The sequence below is a fragment of the Carcharhinus amblyrhynchos genome, chromosome 17 (assembly GCF_965287045.1).
Source record: "Carcharhinus amblyrhynchos chromosome 17, sCarAmb.v2.hapA, whole genome shotgun sequence".
Lineage (NCBI taxonomy): Eukaryota > Metazoa > Chordata > Chondrichthyes > Carcharhiniformes > Carcharhinidae > Carcharhinus > Carcharhinus amblyrhynchos.
In genome coordinates, this window is record NC_137340.1 from 33,275,011 (window position 1) to 33,296,238 (window position 21,228).

Sequence of the window (21,228 nt, forward strand, 5' to 3'; positions counted from 1 at the left end):
AAGTTGGACACTGTAGATGTACAAAGGGATCTTGGTGTCCTTATCAACAGGTGTGCGCGCAGGTGAGGCAGGGAGCGCGCATGCACGTGTGCAAGAGAGGGAGTGTGTCTGTGAGCGTATGTGTGTGTGTATATGTGTGTCTGCACTGAGAATCCAGCAGCACTCCCAGTATTAAACCAATTTGTGAGCAAATGATCAGCATCACTGCTCCCATTAAAAATGACAGAAAGATAAGGCTTGGAAGTATTTGTTGAGTAAGGAAACTTTTCAATTATGAAAAGCAATTTTACAGCCTGAAGCAGGGCATGCACTGGGCTCCAGTGTTCCAGTCAGCCTAAGTCCCTTCCTGCCTGTCTGCCTGTGAATGGAGGCTAAAGGCTGCCCGAGAAGTGGCATCCTCCTCCGGCGACAACCCCACATCCATTTCCTCCCCTGACCAAACACTGGTGGCTTGGCTGCAACTTCTGTTTTAAATACATTTTTAAAAATTAGTTAAAGTACATCTTCAGGTTGAAGCTCCCTCTCAGTTACTTCCCTTTCACCGCAACTTATTTCTTCACTTTGACTCAGATGTTGGTCCTCCAGCTGTGAAAGCTCAATTGCCTTTAATTGAACAGGGAACCTGTCTCAGTGCAAGTGGAATCTTTATTCCAGTAATGAAGTTGCAAAATGCTGCTTCCAAAATTCCCAATGTTGGAGTGATGTCCAGATAAGTACATTCTTCATGCATAAACTTGTGGTCAACTTGCATGGTTGTCTGTCTCTTATTTCCAGGCAAGCACTTCTTTGATTTATATATAAAAAAAAGTTATGAAGTGTAAATGCAGACATTGGGCACAAACTGCAGACAGTTCAAACAATAAGGGACATAACTAAGCAACTTAACAAAATAGTTCACTCTCTTAAATATATTTTGCACTATGCTCCAACAGGCTGCAAATAACTTTAACCTCGCAGCCCAGTGGTAATGACTGAAGTGCAGTTGAATGAATAACCTGCCAACCAGTTTAGTCAACACAAAAGAAATTATGATTCTAGACAAGTACAAGTTTTTCTTTCCCCAGATGAGTTAAACTATAATTAGCAATGATAAATACTGCATGTCTTGAGAATAATGGCACATTTCTGCTCACATTGTAACAGTGTAACAGCAAATTAGACACTAAAATATTCTATTTGTTCAATTAAAGGTAATGTTGACATAGTCCCAGATGACCATAGCAGTGGTGATTTAACCTGAGGATCACCACACAAAGAACAAAGAAAATTACAGCACAGGAACTAGCCCTTCGGTCCTCCAAGCCTGCACTGATCATGTTGCCTGACTGAACTAAAACCCCTACCCTTCTGGGGACCGTATCCCTCTATTCCCATCCCATTCACATATTTGTCCAGACTCCCCTTAAAAGTCACTATCATATCTGTTTCCACTACCTTCCCCCGGCAAGAGTTCCAAACGCTCACCACCCTGTGTAAACAACCTGCTTCATACATCTCCTTCAAATCTTGCCCCTCGCACCTTAAACCTATGTCCGCTCATAACTGACTCTTCCACCTGGCAAAAAGCTTCTGACAATTCACTCTGTCCACGCCCCTCGTAATCTTGTAGACTTCTATCAGGTCACCCCTGAACCTCTGTCGTTCTCGTGAGAACGAACCAAGTTTCTCCAATTTCTCCCCATAGCTAATGCCCTCCATTTCAGGCAACATTCTGGTAACTCTTTTCTGTACCTCTCCAAAGCCTCCACATCCTTCTGGTAGTGTGGCAACCAGAATTGAACACTATATTCCAAGTGTGGCCTAACTAAGGCTCTACAAAGCTGCAGCATGAATTGCCAATTTTTAAACTCAATGCCCAAGCCCAGGCCGTATGCCTTCTTGACTACCTTTTCCACCTGTGTTGCCACTTTCAATGATCTGTATACTTGTACACCCAGATCCCTCTGCCTATCAATACTCTTCAGGGTTCTGTCATTTACTGTATACTTCCTATCTTACACCTTCTAAAATGCATTACCTCACACTTGTCCAGATTAAACTGCATCGGCCATCTCTCCGCCCAAGTCTCCAACTGACCTATATCTGATGGTCCTCCCTGATGGCTATTTGCAAATCCACCAACCTTTGTGTCATCTGCAAACTTACTAATCAAACTGGTTATATTTTTCTACAAATCATTTATATATATCATGAACAGTAAAGGTCCCTGAGGAACGCCACTTGTCACAGTCATCTCAAGCAAGGGGGAAAGTTTGAGAAGGCATGAATAATCTCAGCTGGTACAGGAATTGAATCCATGATGTTAGCGTTGCTCTGCATCACTAACCATCTGTCCAGCCAACTGAGTTAACTGACCCCATTTTTTAAACTAGAAACCATGGGGCCCACCTTCATTCTGGATGTTATCTGTATGCGGGATTTTATGAAGTACAGTTAAGTGGGCATTCAAGTGGCAGAAGGAAGTAAGTGCAAGAAAGTAAGCACACCCTTAATGTACTTCAGGCTGCAAATGCTTCAGACACTTAAGAAACATGCTATTTTTAAAAAGACATTCTAAATAAATCCTGACTTTCGTTAAGTTGAAATTTAGGCAAAAAAGATGCACTGATAAGCACTAAAAACGATTCTGCATTTATTCCATTCTCAATCACACCAGAAAATGTCCAAAAATTTCACTAAGTATTACTGATGCACTTGTCGACGGATAAACACAAAGATCGGTGAGTGAAAAGACCTTTAAATGTGGGAGATGGAAGTACAGTTCCAGAGCTGAGTTGCTCAGGGAAAGTGTCAAGCAGATATATTTCAAAACATTATTCAAATTCAATGGCTGCTTCCACCAGTATCTCTCACAGTCAATTTAACTTCCTGCTGTTCTTTGTGACCTTCAGTGACCAGCACTCAACAATGCTGCTAATGTTACCAGTGATTCAATTTTAAAAAGTATCCACAAAGCAACTTTTGCAAAAGCTTTGGCAGCCAATAATAGACCACAGCATGAATCTGTAACTCCATTTTAATTGCCAGAAAAAAAAGTTAGCCAATAACATTAACTCTAACAATAGAGGATAAAGTTTGTCCCAGCAACTCTTGGCTATGTCAATAACACTTGGGACAATTGGGTCCACTCTCAGCGAAAGCAACATGAAAGCTCTAGTTTTGGCATAGAAAGACATCACAACTCTGGCCCACAATGTTGCCTACTAGATGCAACTCTTCTCCTCCAGCAAAGGCTGTTCCCTCTAATCCTTAGCTCAGGGAGAAAGCAAGATCCTTTTCTGATTTGATTTATGGTTGTCACATGTATTGTTATACAGTGAAAAGTGTGCTTTCCTGTGCTCTATACAGACAAAGCATACCATTCATAGAGTACATAGGGGAGAAGAAAAGGAGAGGGTGCAAAGTCTCCAGTCTATCGCAAAGGGAATGGCACTGATAGAGCGTGTGAGAGATACTGAGGAATACATGCAGAGAAAGAAAGATGAACACTAATGAGAAGAGAGCAAAAAGGTAACGTAGAGGAGAGAGAAGAAACGAAGGAGAGGTTTAACAGAGAGGCCAAAATAAATTCATTGTTAATAGAGTAGAATGCCCCAACCACTGCTGCCAGAATGGAATCTCATGTCCAGTCCAATCTGACCCATTCCCCATGGCCATCATCTCCCATGTCATTGGCGTATTCCTGGAGTTTGTCAGCAATGAGATAAATCAACATATTTCACTCCCTGTTATGCTAAATCAGAGGTTTGCTCTCCACAGTTTTACTAAACAACTAAGTCTCCATGCACATCAGTTCAAAAGGATAACCAGGCTGCTGAAACCTCAACAGTCCTACTTTAACCTTACTTTAAAGTCCTACTTTAAAGCCTGGTCCTGCCAAATCCCAGGATCACTCCAAATACATGGGACTGCTTCCTAAGTGCAACTATATCCCACTACGCTCTTTCCAGACCTACCAATTAGCAGATACTTAACCCTCAGGATTCACTATCGAAAACGGATCTGAGAAATTAATAATGGAAAATAAGGAGACAGCAGATTAATTGAACAGATATTGTGGATCAATCTTCACTGCAGAGATTATAAATAACATCCCAGAAATCACTGTAAATGAGGAATTGGAAGAGAGGGAGGAACTCAATCACCAAGGAAGTGGTATTGATTAAGTTGCTGGAGTTGTGGGCTGATAGGAGCCTGGGCCCTGATGAATTTCATCCTAGGGTCTTAAGAGAAATAATTAGTGAGGCAGTTGATGCATTGGGTTTTTTTTCAAAATTCCCTAGATTTGGGAAAGGTTCAATTAAATTGGAAAATAGCAAATTTAACTCCCTTATTCAAAAAATGGAGGGAGACAGACAGAAAGCAGGAAACTACAGTCCAGTTAGCTTGACATCTGTCAGAAGGAAAATATTAGAAGCTATTGTTAAACACACATAGCAGGGCACTCAAGTACACGAAAAGTAATCAGGTCGAATCAATGTGGTTTTGTGAAAGGGAAAAGTATGCTTCACCAATTTATTGGGATTCTTTGAAGAAGCAACATGTGCTGTGGATAAAGGGGAACCAGTGGATATACTGTACTTAGATTTCCAGAAAGCACTTGATAAGGTGCCAAATCAAGGTTATTGAGAAAAATAAAAGTTCAGTATAGGGAGTAACATATTGGCATGGATTGGAGATTGGCTGACTAACAGGAAAAGGGTAGGCATAAATGGGTAATTTTCTCGTTGACAAAATGTAACGAGTGGTATGTCACAGGGATCAGTGCTGGGGGCTCAGCTTGTTACAATTTATATAAATGACTTGGATGAAAGGACTTAAGAAATGGTTGCTAAATTTGCTGATGATAGGTAGGAATGTAAGTTGTGAAGACACCCCCTAGACCGGCTAAGGGTCAGGAACAAGAGGGGGCTGCTGAGAGGAGGAAGGAGGGGGGGGGGGGGACTGGAGGAAGGAGGCGGGGGGGGAGAAACCGGAGGAAGGAGGGGGGGGGGGAGAACCGGGGGGGGGGGGGGTACCGGAGGAAGGAGGGGGGGACCCGGATGCCTCAGCCTCTCAATCTGCATAACAGGTTTGAGGTTCTTGCTTCCAGTGTGGACGAGAACGAGGGAGGTGAGGTTGGTGAGCAAACTGCACACCAAACTGCAGTGATGCAGATGCAGGATATAGACAAAGAGAAGGTGATAAGGAACGTAGTCGTAATTGGGGATAGTGGGGTTAAGGGTATTGACACTGTCCTTTGTCACAATGACAAAGTGCACAGAAGGGTGTGTTGTCTGCCTGGTGCTCGGGTCCAGGATGTCACATCTGGGCTGCAGAGGAACCTGGAGTGGGAGGGTGAGAACCCGGTCGTTGTGGTACATGTGGGTGCCAATGACGTAGGCAAAATGCAAACTGAGGATCTGGAGAGGGAGTATGAAAAGCTGGGAATGGAATTAAAAAGTAGAACCGACAAGGTGGTTATCTCTGGACTACTGCTTGAACTGAGTGCAGACGGGCGTAAGGTTGATAAGATTAAGGAAGTGAATGGGTGGCTCAGGGATTGGTGTGGGAGGAATGGGTTTGAATTTACGGGGCACTGGCATCAGTATTTGGGTAGGTGGGACCTGTTCGGGTGGGATGAGGTTGGTCTGAACCGTGCTGAGACCAGAGTCCTGGCGAATCGTGTAAATAGGACTGTAGGTAGGGCTTTAAAGTAATTGGGGGGGGGGGGGGGGGGGGGGGGGGGGTGTGTGTGTGTGTGTGTGTGTGCACGAGGGTAGGTGACATTATGGGGTCTAAAGTTAAGGAGAGGGTACAGGTAAGGGAAGAGGCCGAGGATGTCCCAATAATAAAAAGGGAGTAGGGGGCGTGAGTATGGTTGGTGGCGTTCTGGCAAATAGAGTCCAGGTGAAGGCTGGGATGAAGGCACTTTATCAGAATGCACGAAGCATTCGGAATAAAGTGGATGAGCTGGTGGCGCAGATCAGCACAAATGGATATGATCTGGTGGCCATTACAAAGACGTGGCTGCAAGGTGACAGGGACTGGGAGCTGAATGTCCAGGGGTATCAAGTGTTTAGGAAGGATAGGCGGGAGAAAAAAGGGGGGGGTGTAGCTCTGCTGATTAAGGATAGCATCAGGGTGGTAGCAAGGGATGATATTGGAGCCAAAGAGCAGAAAGTGGAATCGTTGTGAGTGGAGATTAGGAACAGCAAAGGGAGGAAGACGCTGGTGGGTGTCGTCTATAGGCCCCCAAATAATGATCTGGAGGTGGGGCGGGCTGTTAACGCGCAAATAAATGCGGCGTGCAGGAATGGAACGGCGATAATTAAAGAGGATTTCAATCTACATATTGATTGGTCGACCCATGTTGGACGCGGTGGGCTCAAGGAGGAGTTCTTGGAATGCTGCCGGGATAGTTTCCTTGAACAGTGTGTGTTGGAGCCGACGAGGGAGCGAGCTATCTTGGATCTGGTGTTATGTAACGAGGCGGGTAGAATTAGGGACCTTGTGGTGAAGGATCCTCTTGGGGAGAGTGATCATTGTATGGTGGAGTTTCTGGTACAGACGGAGGAGGAGAAAGTGGGTTCCTGGACACGCATCCTTTGTTTGAACAGAGGGGAGTACGGAAGGATGAGAGAAGAATTGGCGAATGTTGACTGGGGGAGCGCGTTGGAAGGTAGGTCTGCTGAGGAGCAGTGGAGGATCTTTAAGGAGATCTTTCTTGATGCTCAGCAGAAATTTATTCCAATGGTTAAAAAGGACCGTAGGAGGAGAGGTAATAAGCCGTGGATAACGAAGGAGGTGAAGGAAAGTGTTAAATTAAAAGCGGAGGTGTGTAGAGTAGCTAAGAGTAGTGGGCAAGAAGAGGATTGGGAGAAGTTTAAAAGTCAACAAAGATTGACAAAGAAGTTGATAAAGAAGGGCAAGGTAAACTATGAAGCTGGGCTAGCACTTAATATAAAAAAAGGATAGCAAGAGTTTTTATAAATATATAAAAAGGAAGAGGCTGGCTAGAGTGAACGTTGGACCCTTAGAGGATGAGAAGGGGGACTTAGTGGTAGGGGATGGGGAAACGGCTGAGGCCTTGAATAACTTTTTTGTTTCGGTCTTCACGGAGGAGAACGTGAATAATTTGCCGGGTGTTAGAGATGGAAAGATGGTAGGACAGGAGGGTCTCAATGACATTATTGTTACCAGAGAGGCGGTGCTCGACAGACTGGAGGGACTGATTGTGGACAATTCCCCAGGACCGGATGGAATGCATCCGAGGGTTCTGAAAGAAATGGCAGAGGTGATAGTGGATGCCTTGGTGGTTATTTTCCAAACGTCGCCGGATTCCGGGGAAGTGCCGGAAGATTGGAAAACGGCTAATGTTACGCCGTTGTTTAAGAAGGGCGGCAGGCAAAAGGCAGGGAATTATAGGCCGGTTAGTTTGACGTCTGTTGTAGGTAAAATGTTAGAATCCGTCATCAAGGAGGAAATAGCGAGGCACCTTGAAGGGAATTGCTTGATAGAGCAGACGCAGCACGGTTTCAATAAGGGGAAGTTGTGTCTGACAAATTTATTGGAGTTCGATGAGGATGTGTCTGGGGCGGTGGATAGAGGAGAGCCGGTGGATGTGGTCTTTCTTGATTTTCAGAAGGTGTTTGACAAGGTACCTCACAAGAGGTTATTGCAGAAGGTCAGGGGGCATGGAGTTGGGGGTAGGGTGTTAGCATGGGTAGAGGATTGGTTGTCAAATAGGAGGCAGAGAGTGGGGGTCAATGGGTGCTATTCGGATTGGCGGTTGGTGACTAGTGGAGTGCCCCAGGGGTCGGTGCTGGGGCCTCAGCTATTTACCATTTATATAGATGATCTGGAGGAGGGAACCGAGTGTAGGGTGTCGAAATTTGCTGATGACACCAAGATTGGTGGAACGGCAAATTGTGCGGAGGGTGTGGAGAGTCTGCAGAAGGATCTAGATAGGCTGGGCGAATGGGCCAGGAACTGGCAAATGGAATTTAATGTTGGCAAGTGCGAGGTGGTCCACTTTGGTAGGAATAAAGGTAGGAAGGACTATTACTTACGTGGCGAAAAACTGCAGCAGGCGACAGTGCAGAGGGACCTCGGGGTCCTTGTGCATGAGTCGCAAAAACCCAGCCTGCAGGTGCAGCAGGTGGTCAGGAAGGCTAATGGGATGCTGGCCTTCATAGCGAGGGGGATTGAATATAAAAGTAGGGAGGTCTTGCTGTGGCTGTATAGGGCATTGGTGAGGCCGCAGCTGGAGTGCTGTGTGCAGTTTTGGTCGCTGCACTTACGCAAGGATATTTTGGCCTTGGAGGGACTGCAGAGGAGGTTTACTAGGCTGATGCTGGAGTTGAGGGGGTTGAGCTTTGAGGAGAGGCTGAATAAACTAGGCTTGTACTTGTTAGAGTTTAGAAGAATGAGGGGAGATCTCATTGAGACGTATAAGATGATGAATGGGATGGATAGGATAGAGGTGGAGAGACTCTTCCCGCTCAGAAAGAACAGTAGGACTAGGGGGCACAGCCTCAAGATAAAGGGGGGGGGCGGTTTAGAACGGAGTTGAGGAGGAACTTCTTCACTCAAAGGGTGGTGAATCTCTGGAATTCTCTGCCCGTTGAAGTGGTGGAGGCTGCCTCGCTAAATATTTTTAAGATGCGGGTTGATGGGTTTTTGATAAGAGAGGGGATTAAGGGTTATGGGGAGAGGGCGGGAAAGTGGAACTGAGCAGCGACAGATCAGCCATGATCTTATTGAATGGTGGGGCAGGCTCGAAGGGCTAGATGGCCTACTCCTGCTCCTATTTCTTATGTTCTTATGTTCTTATAAAAGGGATGTGGGTGGGTTACCTGAGTGGGAAAATGTGGAACTGTCCATTCTGGTAGCAGGAAAAACATATGATGTAAAAGGTGAAATATTGCAGAGCTCTGAGGTGCAGAGGGATCTGGGAGTCCTAGTACACAATTCAACAAAAGGTTAGTGTGCAGGCGCAACAAGTAATTGGAAAAGCTAATGGAAAGTTATCTTTTATTGTGCAGGAAACTGAATCCGAAAGTAGAGGCAATAATTCAGTTATACAGGCATTTGTGAGACCACATCTGGAGTACTGCATACAGTATTGGTCACCTAATTTAAGGTAGGATGCAAATATGTTAGAAGGAGTTCAGAGTAGGTTCACTGGACTAATACCTGGAATGAGCAATTGGCCTTATGAGGAAAGGTTAGGACACGTTAAGCTAGTATCTGCTGGAGTTTAGAAGAAGCAAGGCAACTTGACTGAAACAAGACCTTGAGAGGTATTTTACAGGCTGGATGTGGAAGGATATTTCCTATTTTGAGAGAATTTAAAACTAGGGGTCACTATTTAAAAATAAGCAGCTGCTCATTAAGTAGGGGAAATATTTTCTCTCAGAGGGTCATTAGTCTTTGGAACTCATGGGGGCGACTCTTCCATCCCATTGTGCTGATTTTCTAGTGCAGCGAGCCGGAGAATCGTGAGGTGGGGGGGGGGGGGGGGGGGGGGCGGATGTACGGGATTCGTGCCCCGCTAGCGTCTCCCAGTGCCGGATTCCCAACACGGTCTGCTCTGTGCCAGAGATCAGTGGGGAGGCAGGGCTAGCATCTAAATAATAATTTAAATATCATTTAAATGCTACTAGGGGGCCCGGGGCTGAATTCTCCAAGCCTGTTAGCATCTCCCACCCTGCCAGAGTGTTTCACTTCAGCAGGGTTTACAGTAGCTCCTCACTTTCAGAGAGCTAGCGATCTGACCCCGCTAGAGTAAAAGGGGGAAATTGTGGCCCCTCAGATCATCAGGCAGTAGGGGCTGGTGCTCCCTGGGCATGGAAACCTTGGCAGTGCCAGCCTGTGCTCCCAGGCTCAAGGGGCAAATTGCTATGCCCAGGATCACCCTGGCACTGCCCACTGGGCATGGGGCAGTATCAAGTCACTGCATTAGGATCGATGGGTGCAGGAGGGAGGCCAGCAATCGGGAGGCTGGCAGTCTGGGGACACTATGTACGTGTAGAGGTCCACTGATTTAAGCCTCCTAGGCAGGAATAGGCCCTGCCTCCTGAAATTTAATCATATTCGTGTTGATGGTCTCTGCAGTGCACAGAGTGTGGGAGATTCTAGTCTGAACTCCCACTGAGAAAACCAGCATAAATTACGCCAGTTTTCCTGCAAATTCAACACTTCGAATTGTTTTGGGAGAATTCCAGCCCTCTTCTTCAAAAGGCAATGGAAGCCAAAGTCTTTGAATATTTTCAAGGCTGAAGTAGATAGATTCTTGATATGCAAGGGGGTGAATGGTTATTGGGTGTTGGCAGGGAATGTGGAGTTGAGGTTATAACCAGGCCAACTATGATCGTATTGGCCTGTGCTGCTTCTAATTCATATATCTGTAATGTCATCTCCTTTGTATTATCATGCTTATTAAAGGTATGGGATAAAAAGGCTATATAAATAATACCTAAACTAATTAAAAAGGCCAGCTTTTGCAATTTATATAAAGTTGCAAAATTTAATCCCTCAAAAAAAATCCCAAATTACTGTGTAACAAAAATGGACATTGACAAAATAAGTCAATGTAAGTTAATGACGTGACTACCTTCCATTATAGGATTAGCAGCCATGTTTGTACATGATATTTAATTAATCTTCTAGTAACATGAGCACTGCCACAGGAGATCTACTAATATAAATGACAGGCATGAGGAACCAAAACAAAATCTCACGCCGGTGGGAACTACAGTCCCACCAAAGCTGCACCCCTGCAGTGGGCTTCGCTTCAGCAAGGAGTGCATTCAACCCCACTGACAATGATGGGAACAGAAGATCCCACTGCCAGCAAATATTGGGCAGCCTCCCACTGCCTTGAACCATGTGGTGGGTTGCCTGGTAATTCTCGCCCGCAGTTCTTAAAATCAAGTGAAAGTTATGGCATGGTTACATATTATGCTGAATCGACCATTTGTCTTTTAAGTTCCAATATAGCTGTGAAATCTATTTATTCCAAGTCAATGTTCCCAAGTCATACTCTTCCAAGCTTTTTCACACAATGTAGGGACTGGCATTGCTCCTCATATGCAAATGAGACTAAGCCGTTTTGCATTAATTCACAGTACATAAAAACGTCCCCTTTTTCTTCCTGTTTTAACACAAGGGTAAATAGATCCATTTAATTGCATTTGCATGCTGCGAGCCTCTCAACATCAGTCTAAGAATGCAAATATCTTGTTTTCTGGTGGGGAAAATGAAATGCTGAAACCCAAGGTGAAAACATTCAAAGTGTATACGGCTGTGGTAGGTTTGAAAATTTGTACGTGTTGCTCAACAATGGGAAACTTGTTCCATTCTTTGCTGCTTGTAGAGGAAAGGTTTCTTGCAGGTTTCACCCAAACCGTCCATGCGTGATAAATGATCTTGACTGTGGCTTTTGCACAAATAAGGCAAATGTACAATCCATTACTCACCTATAGATTTCTTCTGTTCTTCACATTGGATCACGTGAGGAAACCTCAATATTTCCTTCCACTTCTTGCTTTTACCCTTGCGCTTTCCTCCACCACCTACACAAACAGAAAGAGTTTCAGACACAAACCCAAAACAAGGCAGCTTACAGTCATTTAAAAACAAGTTACTTGCAGAAATTGTCACCTTTCTTCCATTTCACATTACCCTTGGAGCCCGCTCTGTGCCTCAGCATCTATTTTAAACAGCTCCTTGTGCAAAATGACTTGGGCTAAGTTGAGGTCAGGAGACAATTGCTGGCACAATCCCACGTTCTATCACTCCAGCACTAGACTCCAAAACCCTCCCAAATTGCTGTATTTCAGAATATTAACAGTCACATCATGCCGAACTTCAAGCAGCTACTTCAGGGCTTGGGTACAAAAATCAAGGCTGACACTCTGGTGCAGTACTGAAGGAGTGCAGCACTCTTGCGGTGTCATCTTTGAGATGAGGGCCAGAATTCTCCGGCTGTACATGCCTGCTGCCAGAGGGAGCGGGAAATTTGATGCTCAGCCAGGTCTCCATTTGCTGCAGAGGGACAGGAGAATCCCAAGCTGTGGGCGAGGATAGAGAATCTAGCAAGATATGTTTAACCAAAACCCTATTTGCCTCAATTTTAAAAATCCCATCATATTATTTTGAAGGCAAGCAGAGGAATTCTTGCCGGTGTCCTGGCCAATATTGAGCTCTCAACAACATCACAAAGGAACAAAATATCTGGTCATTCGCACATTGCGGGAGTTTCCTGTGTGCGGATTGGTTGCCACACTTCCTAAATAATACTTCAAGTGTACTTCATAACCGTACAGTCTCCTCTTGGTACAAAAGATTAATATTGAGACCCCTTCACTGGGGAAAGCCATAACTTGTTAAAAACTTATTTCATGGGATGTGGGTGTTGTTGGCAAGGCCAGCTTATGTCGCCCATCCCTAACTGCCCTTGAATTGAATGATTTGCTAGGCCATTTCAGAGGGTGGTTAAAAGTGAATCAGATCACTGTGGGTCTGGAGTCACTTGCAGGCCAGACAGGGTAAAGATGGCCGATCTCCTTCCCTGAAGGATCTGACCAGATGGATTTTTATGACAATCCATAATAGGCTCATGGTCGCCATTACTGAACTAGCTTCCAATTCCTGACTTTTTAATAATTGAATTGAATTTAAATTCCACCAGCCAGTGAGATTTGAGACCATGTCCTACACAAGATTTGCCTGAATTACTGATCTAGTAATGATACCACAATGTCAACTTGATAACAAGATAATAAATATCTTAAAAACAATGATCCAATACATTGTAAATTAAACTTTTATTTCCAGAATCAGCCAAGTTATTGCTATTATCAAATAGAATAATCAAGTTGGCTTTCGTCACAACTTGCTGATACACTAAAGAATAAAATGCCATTTATTACTGTGAGAGAAGGGATTGGAAAATACTATTCCCTGGCAAAATGTAATTTATTACATACGATTTCATGAATTCTCTTCAGCTATTTTACAACAATAGTCTCAATACTGAGGGTGGGATTTTACAGTCCCCTGCTAGCAAGTTTGAAAGCCAAGAAAGGGCTCAAAATCCAATGCCTGGCCTTCCTGAGCCATCAGCACATGAACCTACTGAAGTCCTTAAGTGACCAACTCGTGGCCACTTACAGGCTTCATTCCATCCCTGCCGCCACTTTACCCATGGGGAAGGCTGCACCAGATTTTGCTGCATGTCTAGTGTTGTGCAAGTGGGGAAGACCTCATCTGTGGCTATCCTGTGCCCACCAGAGGCAGTTGCCCCCAGATCAAACTTCCCACTTTGCCCTCACCACCCCCCTCCTCCAATTCTGTCCAGTCCCCTCACTGGGGCCTGCTAGCCTGACCCAGAGAAAGGCCCCCACCCCCCGCACGCTGTCTGGCTCCCGTGATGATCTCCATTGGACCTGCCTATAGTCCCAACAGTGGCCACTGCTCCCACCTGGCACTGGTGGGATTACAGGGCTGCCAATTATCCCATTGGTTGGCAGCTCTGTGAGGCAGGATGCCCTGTGGCACAAAACCATTAATAGGTTTGAGGAGCGGTTTAACTGACCGTTAACTGACAGCAGGGCAGCCACTCTTCCTCTAACGCGTTCCCCACTGACTTTTTGTTGGGGAGAGGGATGTGTTGGGACTACAGTGCCCAGTAAAATCTAGCTCTTAGTTTTACGTATCACAATAAAATACATCTTGATAAATGGGCCAAAACCTACCCTGGCATAACATCCCAGCCTAAGTTTTAACAAAATAAACAGTGTTAAGTTAATACTTGCTTTGTTTAATTCTTGTACAGTAAAAGTTTTATTTCAAATCTGAAATCTTGTGGCATATTTCCACTAACTGGAGTTTTAATAGCTTCCCTTGAAGTCACAACAGAATCAAATACAAACTTCTCCAATCAGCAGGCAGTTGCTCCCAAAAGTATCATGTTAAAGATTCCCCTGGTCAAAATGATGAAAAACTCCCCAGTGAACAGACTGAGAAGGTTCTGAGTCTAATGACAAGTCATCAGAGACTGTGTTGACAGTAACTGAGCTACAACTGGCTTCAATGTTCCTGGTTTCGAGCAGAGCGCGCCAAGTGACTCAATCACTGTTGGATTCAACGTGATATGATGTTAGGAGTTAGATTTCATTCACTTTGTAAATACACATACTGTCTTCGGTGGATGTGTTGACACATCACCATATATTAATAGTTTCAATTACCAGGTTAATGGAATCTAGGGAGATCCTAGAACCAGGGTCACTGTTTAAAAATAAGAGACCGCTCATAGATAAGGAGAAATGTTTTCTCTCAGAGGGTTGAGTGTCTTTGGAACGCTCTTTCTCAAAACGCAGTGGAAGTAGAGCCCTTGAATATTTTTAAGACATAGTCATATAGATTATTGATTAACAAGGGGGTGAAAAGTTATTTGGGGAGCTAGGAATGTGGAGTTGAGATTACAATCAGATCAGCCCTGATCTTACTAAATGGTGGAACAAGCTTGAGGGGCCGAATGGTCTACTCCTGCTCCAAACTAGCCTGTTTGTATGCACCATTGACCCTGGAGTTTGCAGCCAGAAGTCTTTCTCTCACCGATGGTGAGTGTGAAGGGCATGGCCTTGCATGTCCGGCAGTGGAAAGCTGGTTCTTTACCCAAATGTTCAGAGATGATACTAGTCCACCAAGGTCTATGTCAATGCAGAAAGCCTCCCAGCATTTATCTATCTACAGATACTTTTGAGGGAGGAACAATGAGCCAACTTGTTGAGAAGATGCATGTTCATCTGGTGTAGTTGAACCCTGTGCTATGAGAAAGTAGGCAAATGTACTCGAGTGCTCCACAGTGAATTGTTCCACATGTCAGGATGCCATATATCTTGAGAGGCACCTGCGTGTGGGGGCTCTCTCATGCAACTGAAGCCCTCATCCTTCTGCGTGATGAGGCCATGCTGATGACACTGAACAATGTTCCCTGTAGGTATTCTCTCCTATTGGGAATGGCCAATTCCTTGAAGAAGTGTGGCTCCAATGTAAAAGGGAAATTCTGAACCTGTGGTCATCAGAACTAGCTGACCCTAAAGGTTGGTTAGGTGAATCTTCCCTGTTTAAAAGGTCTCTGGTGATGATGACATCCTATACAGAACCATTATGATTAGCCCCAGGCTGTTGCTCTTGGTGTACTGCATTGTCACAATACTCCTCCAGGTCATCTGCATTGGATTTAAACCTGTCCTATTCCTCATCATCTTCCAGATGAGGCTGCTCTCTTGCTGGTTTCCATTCCATCTACGTGAAGGCCCCTCTGTTGTACCATATTGTGGCTCCTAGAGCAAACAACCATTATCCCAGAGACACTCACCAGTGCTAGGGTGCTCTTCCAGAGCAGATTAGGCATCTGGATTGTTTATTCAGAAGCCCAAAGCCTGCTCAGTGAGGTTCCATGTCTGCACATGCTGCTGTTGTATTGAAGTTGGGACCCTGTCTCAAGCCAACTCAAGAGAGGCAGCTTCTACCTGCTTAAGGGGTTCCTTTTGACCCCCAGAATCCAACCGTTGACCTATGATGTGGGCTGGACTACCTGAGTCAACCAGAAATACCTCAGGGTGAAACCGTCACAGTGACTAGCTTGAAAACATATGCATATCTGCAGGAAAGCCTTGTTGCGGTCACACACCACCTGGACTTTGAGTGCAAAGACTCCCTCTCTCAGAAGTTTCTGACTACTGAACTCGTAGCCCATTATAGGCTCGAATGTGCAGAGTCGAGCTGGCACCGGCTGCGAGAGTGAAGCCCTGGTCCTCTCTACCTGCAATGCCACATCTGCTGGAAAGTTGTTGCGATTCCTCAGCCAAGCAGAACTGCACAGTTGGGTGACTGTGCAGGAGACGTACAACTCTGGAAGGAGCCGGTTGCATAGAACTTGAGGACCATGGTAATCTTCAGCGGATAGGACATGCGAAACAGTTGAGTATGGCACCAGACCATCCTGCCTCATGGTACGTATCTCTCTTCACCAGCACCGTGTCTCATTCATGTTGAGGTAGAACTTTCACCTCAGGGTAATATCTCATGCTTCTCTTCCTCCTTGCAGCATTTGGTTTTGGCACTGCCAGCTCTTGCCCACAGCCTTCAGCTTAGGCCGCAGATTGATAGCCTACCTCAATGGACTGTATGATGGACAGAGCCAAGCCCATTTTTTCCCACTTGGAGACGGGATTGGGGTCCTACCACTACGGGGCAGGCCATTACATAGCGGCCCTCCAGAAGGATTCGGATACAAGGGAGCCCAAGTCCACTTATCGAACCACACCTAGACAATGTCAGGTTAAGCCCAGTGACAGCAGTTCCTATAGAGCCCTGCTATGGTTGCCAGTGTCAGGATACCCAGAATGGAGGAGACCATGATGACGTTAAACTTTATGGATACCCTCCTGGTGGATGCACACAATATACACCAATGGATGCAGAAAGACCCTGTATTGGTGAAGGTAAAGCACCTGGTGCTAACAGGGCAGCTGGAAAGACTGGTCCATCCACAGTTCCACCCATACTAGAGCAGGAGGGAGCAGATCACGATGGAAGACGGGATCCTGCTGTGGGGAGCACGGGTCATCATCTCAAGGCAGGGCCATTGGGACATACTGGCCAAACTACACCATGGACACACTGGAGTATCAAAAACATCTGGATGCAGACATAGCGAAACTGGTAGGGCAGTGCTCGAAGTACCAACAGGGGCAGAAGGCACCATCAGCAACTCCGCTGCACCCGTGGGAATGGCTAGGCAGACTGTGGTTGCAATTTCATGTCAATTTTGCAGGCCTGTTCATGGGGTCCATGTTTCTGATGATAATACATGCCCATCTGAAGTGATCAGATGTCAGTAAACTAAACTTGGCAAACACAACGGCAACCGATGAGAAACTACACACCTCGCTCGCAACACACAGGATCCTAGAGGTATTAGGTTCTGATAATGGTTTAGTGTTCACCAGCCTAGAGTTCACAAAATTTATGAAATCCAATGCGATCCAGCACATCAAGATGGCACCTTATCACCGGGCATCAAATGGGCCAGTGGACAGAGCAGTCCAGACATTAAAGACCGGGTTGAAAAAATAGCCAGCGGCCTCATTAGAGACAAAACTCTCAAGGTGATTATTTGACTGTAGGACCACTCCACATGGAAATTGCACCAACAGAGTTACTGATGGGCAGACAGCCCTGCACCAGACTCAGCCTGTTGTTGCCAAACCTTGGAGGAAAGTTGGAAAGACACCAACCAGCCCAATGCAGGGGCTGTAACAACACTCGCCGAGAGAGAAACTTTGAAGCGAGGGGGTGTGTTTGGGTCAGAAATTATGCAAATGGACCCACCTGGGTAAGGAACAGTCAAGTCCAGGACCAGACTGGTATCCTACCAAGTACGCGTAGGCAAGGCAGTGGTAAGGAAACACCTGACCAGATCTGGGCCTCAAGCTCTCCACCCATTTTGGAGCTAAGTCCACTCTCCAGCCCTAGGGACAAGCAGAATCCCCCTTGACAAGCCAGTACCACCTCCCCTGCACTCTTGATGGGAACCTCAGTGTCCGAAACGGACACAGGGGACGAAGCTACAGCAATTTCTCCTGCCACCTGAAGCCAACAAGGAACCAGACCTCCGGCATTCGCGGTGGAAGAGATGGGTGCCCAACCGTTGCACAACACCAACATCAGAGGCCAAGTTGGAGGATCCTGAGCTGGCGCTCAAACGGAGGAAAAGGCCTCTGAGGGAAGCAAACCGAGAGGATTCCTCAGACTCTGGTGGGGGGGGGGGGCGGATGAGTATGATGACTTCGCTTGCTAGAGTATGAACTACCTGATGAGTCCTAATTGATTAAATCAGGGGGCCTCATGCTCTCCATTTAATGCAGGTGTGTCAGACTGCATTCAACAGGGAACAACTGGAGAGCTGGCTGTATGGTGTAAATAAAGTAATTTAGTGATGGGTATTTTTGGCCTCAGGAGTTATTACACTCATAGCCTCTTTCAAATCTTCTTGCATAACCACTCAGAAAATAAGTGATTAAAAACTAATGCATAGCGGCACAAAAATCGATCTGAACAAAAGCAACCTAGTGAAAATAAGTTTGCCACAAACCACATCCACTTAATTGACATGAGAAATTAAATCTCATTTGAACTTGTTTCCTGTCAGCTTCAACTACCTTGCAGTTCAGGATATTCTTACAGATAAGGGGGTCACCAAGGCTTCACTGATGAAGTAACAGCCCATTTTCAGAGTACACCACTTGAAGTGAAAAGGAAATAAGTTGCTTAACAGAAAAAAAAGTCCCCAATAGTCTTTAGAAAAACAACATTTTCTGGAGCATAAGGTAGTAAAACAGGAATGTTTTAATAATGTTAAATATGTTTCAAACATAAAAGATAAATGCAGGAACTATTATGCAGAATTTGCATAAGTTGTAATTTTTAATCAATCTTTTTGCTAGTTTTCTGATTATATTTACTTGCAAAATTTGTGGGCAGCACTGGGGCACAGTGGTTAGTACTACTGCCTCACAGCACTAGGGACCTGGGTTCAATTCTGGCCTCAGGTCACCATCTACTTGGAGTTTGTACATTCTTCCCGTGTCTGCATGAGTCCCCTCCAGGTACTCCAGTTTCCAAAAGATGTGCAGGTTAGGTGGATTGGCCATATTCAATTGCCCCTTAGCTTCAGGGAGATTAGCAGGGCAAATACCTGGGGTTACAGCAATGGGGCCTGGGTGGGGTTGTTGTAGATGCAGGCTCAATGGGCTGAATGGACCTCTTCTGTACCGTAGGAATTCAATAATTTTAAAATTTAAGATAACATACAATTTATAATTCTGACTGTACACAATTATTAGGAAATGTTTGTATAGGCCTCATCAATCTTCAAATCGGAGACCACACTGCTCATTGAACTGAAGATTACATGATTAACATGCAGAATAACAGCAGAAAAAACAAACTCATGATCAACATGAATCAGATATACTGACTTAAATTGACTGCTACAGGTTAATAAGGGGGCAATGTTCAAGACAACAATGGAAATATTGCAAGCAGTCCTTTTAACAGGGCAGATGCATCAGAATTTGCAGTAGAAAAATATGCATGGTGGCTCAGTGGTTAGCGCTGCTGCCTCACAGTGCCAGGGACCCAAGTTTGATTCTGACCCTGGGTCTCTGGGCAGGACTTTACAGCCTCCTTCATTCCAAAACCGAGGTCAACAGACCTTCCCACTGTCTGCCTCTCACCCGCTCTGATTCCCATGGCAGGCAGGGCAGTAAAATTCCAGCCACTGTCTGTGGAGTTTGAAGGTTCTCCCCATGTCTGCATGTGTTTCCTCCCAGTGCTCTGGTTCCCAATGATTTGCAGGTTAGGTGGAATGGTCACGCTAAATTGGCCCTTAGTATCTCAAAATGTGTAGGTTTGGGGGATTAGTGGGATAAATACATTGGGTTAAGGAGACAAGGCAGGGGAGGGGGCCTGGGTAAGATGCTCAGTCAGAGAGTTGGTGCAAACTCGATGGGCCAAGTGGCCTCCTTCTGCATTGTTGGGATTCTATGAACAGATTAAACTGGACTGAATATTTAATATTTTGGAAATAATCTTCAAACGCCCCATTAAAATTTATCTTTGTTTTGTCTTGTCATTCATTTATAATGGTTCTTTCACCAACACTGGATGTCCTTACTCGATAAAACAAGGTTACTATTGGAATGCTGAGTGAGAACCACAATTTCTAAACAGTAACCCATATGCATATGCTGCCCCTGCAACAACTATAATTCAGATAAAGCTCTTCTGAATAAGGTGAAATGGGCAAATCATTAAAAACTAATTAAAAAACAAATACAAAATGATTAAAACTTCACTGCACGAAGAAAAATATCCCGATGATAGGAATAACATGGCTGATACTGTGAAGAAACTTCACACGTACAGATTTCCCAAGATTGATTCAGAAGCATAGAAGTTAAACAAACACAAAAGTAACCAATTTTCCTTGTTGCATTCCTACTTGAGGAATCTGAAATAAATCCCACTGTTAGCTATTTTCTACTTCCACTCTTTTCCTCGGTTTCAAATATTTGCCTGGTTTCTCTTAAAAGATGCCAATGTTTTTGTCCCAAATGCTCTCTGCAGTAACACATTCCATGATCCAGCAACCCTCCATGTAAGTAATCGATTAATCTTCCTCCTCATCCTTTTGTTTGAATAATACAACACAGAAGTAGGCCATGCAGCCCATCAAGTCCATGTTAGCTCCATATAGAGCAAACCAGACATAACAGGGAAATGGGACTATCTCCAAACTCTGGAAGTTGATTTTCCTCAGTGCCCATCAATTTTCTTTTGAAATCATTCTCTGCACTTCCACCACTCTTGTAGGCAGCGAGTGCCAGGTTGTTGTCTCTCGCTGTGTAAAAAGGTTCTTCCTCGCATTCTCCTCTATATCTCTTGCTCAAAACCATAAATCTCCTTATCCTTGTACCATCAGGAACTCTGTTCCAATGTCCACCTATCTAAACCTGTCATATAATCTTGTGCACCTCTACAAATCTCCCTCAACCTCCTTTGCTCCAAGTAATAAAGGTCAGCTTCTTCAAACTAACCATGTAGCTAAATTCTATAGCCTCTGGAACTATTCTGGTAAATCTCCTCTGCATAGCTTCTCAAGTGTGGTGACTAAAACTGGACACAATATTCTAGTTGAGACCTAACCAGGATTTTATAAAGGTTCATCACATCTTCCCTGCTTTTGTACTCATTGCATGAGATTCCTCAGCCTACCAGCTGGTAATGGAAGGCTGCATGCTGTTTGCTAGCAGTGGGGTTCTCTGGTTTTGCCACTGCCAATGGAGTTTCCCATTGATATAACCCCATACTGCTGCAGAACCCACAGGAGTAGGGTGGAACGGTGGGGGAGGAGGTGAGAGTGTGCTGCTGGCAGGACTGGAGAATCCATCTGGCGTGAACTGCCAGAGAATTCCACCCATACCTCGTGTATATGAAACCCAAGATTCCATTTGCTTTGCTAACAACTCTCTCAACACGTCCTGCTACCTTCAAGGATCTATGCACGTAAACCCCAAGATCTCACTGTCCCTGTACACTTCAGCACAATCTCATTAAGTATCATTCCTCCTCATCCCTTCTGCCAAAATTCATCACTTCAGATTT

General features: G+C 45.0%; 1 protein-coding gene across 1 annotated transcript in view; it reads right to left on the reverse strand.

Annotated features, from left to right (window-relative positions):
- LOC145354430 (G protein-coupled receptor kinase 5-like) overlaps nucleotides 1-21,228 on the reverse strand; it is a 244,073-nt gene that overhangs the window by 168,358 nt on the left and 54,487 nt on the right. The window contains exon 2 of the mRNA XM_080205752.1: nucleotides 11,463-11,558. Coding sequence (XP_080061878.1) covers nucleotides 11,463-11,558 — 96 coding nt within the window. The remainder of the gene's footprint in view (nucleotides 1-11,462; nucleotides 11,559-21,228) is intronic.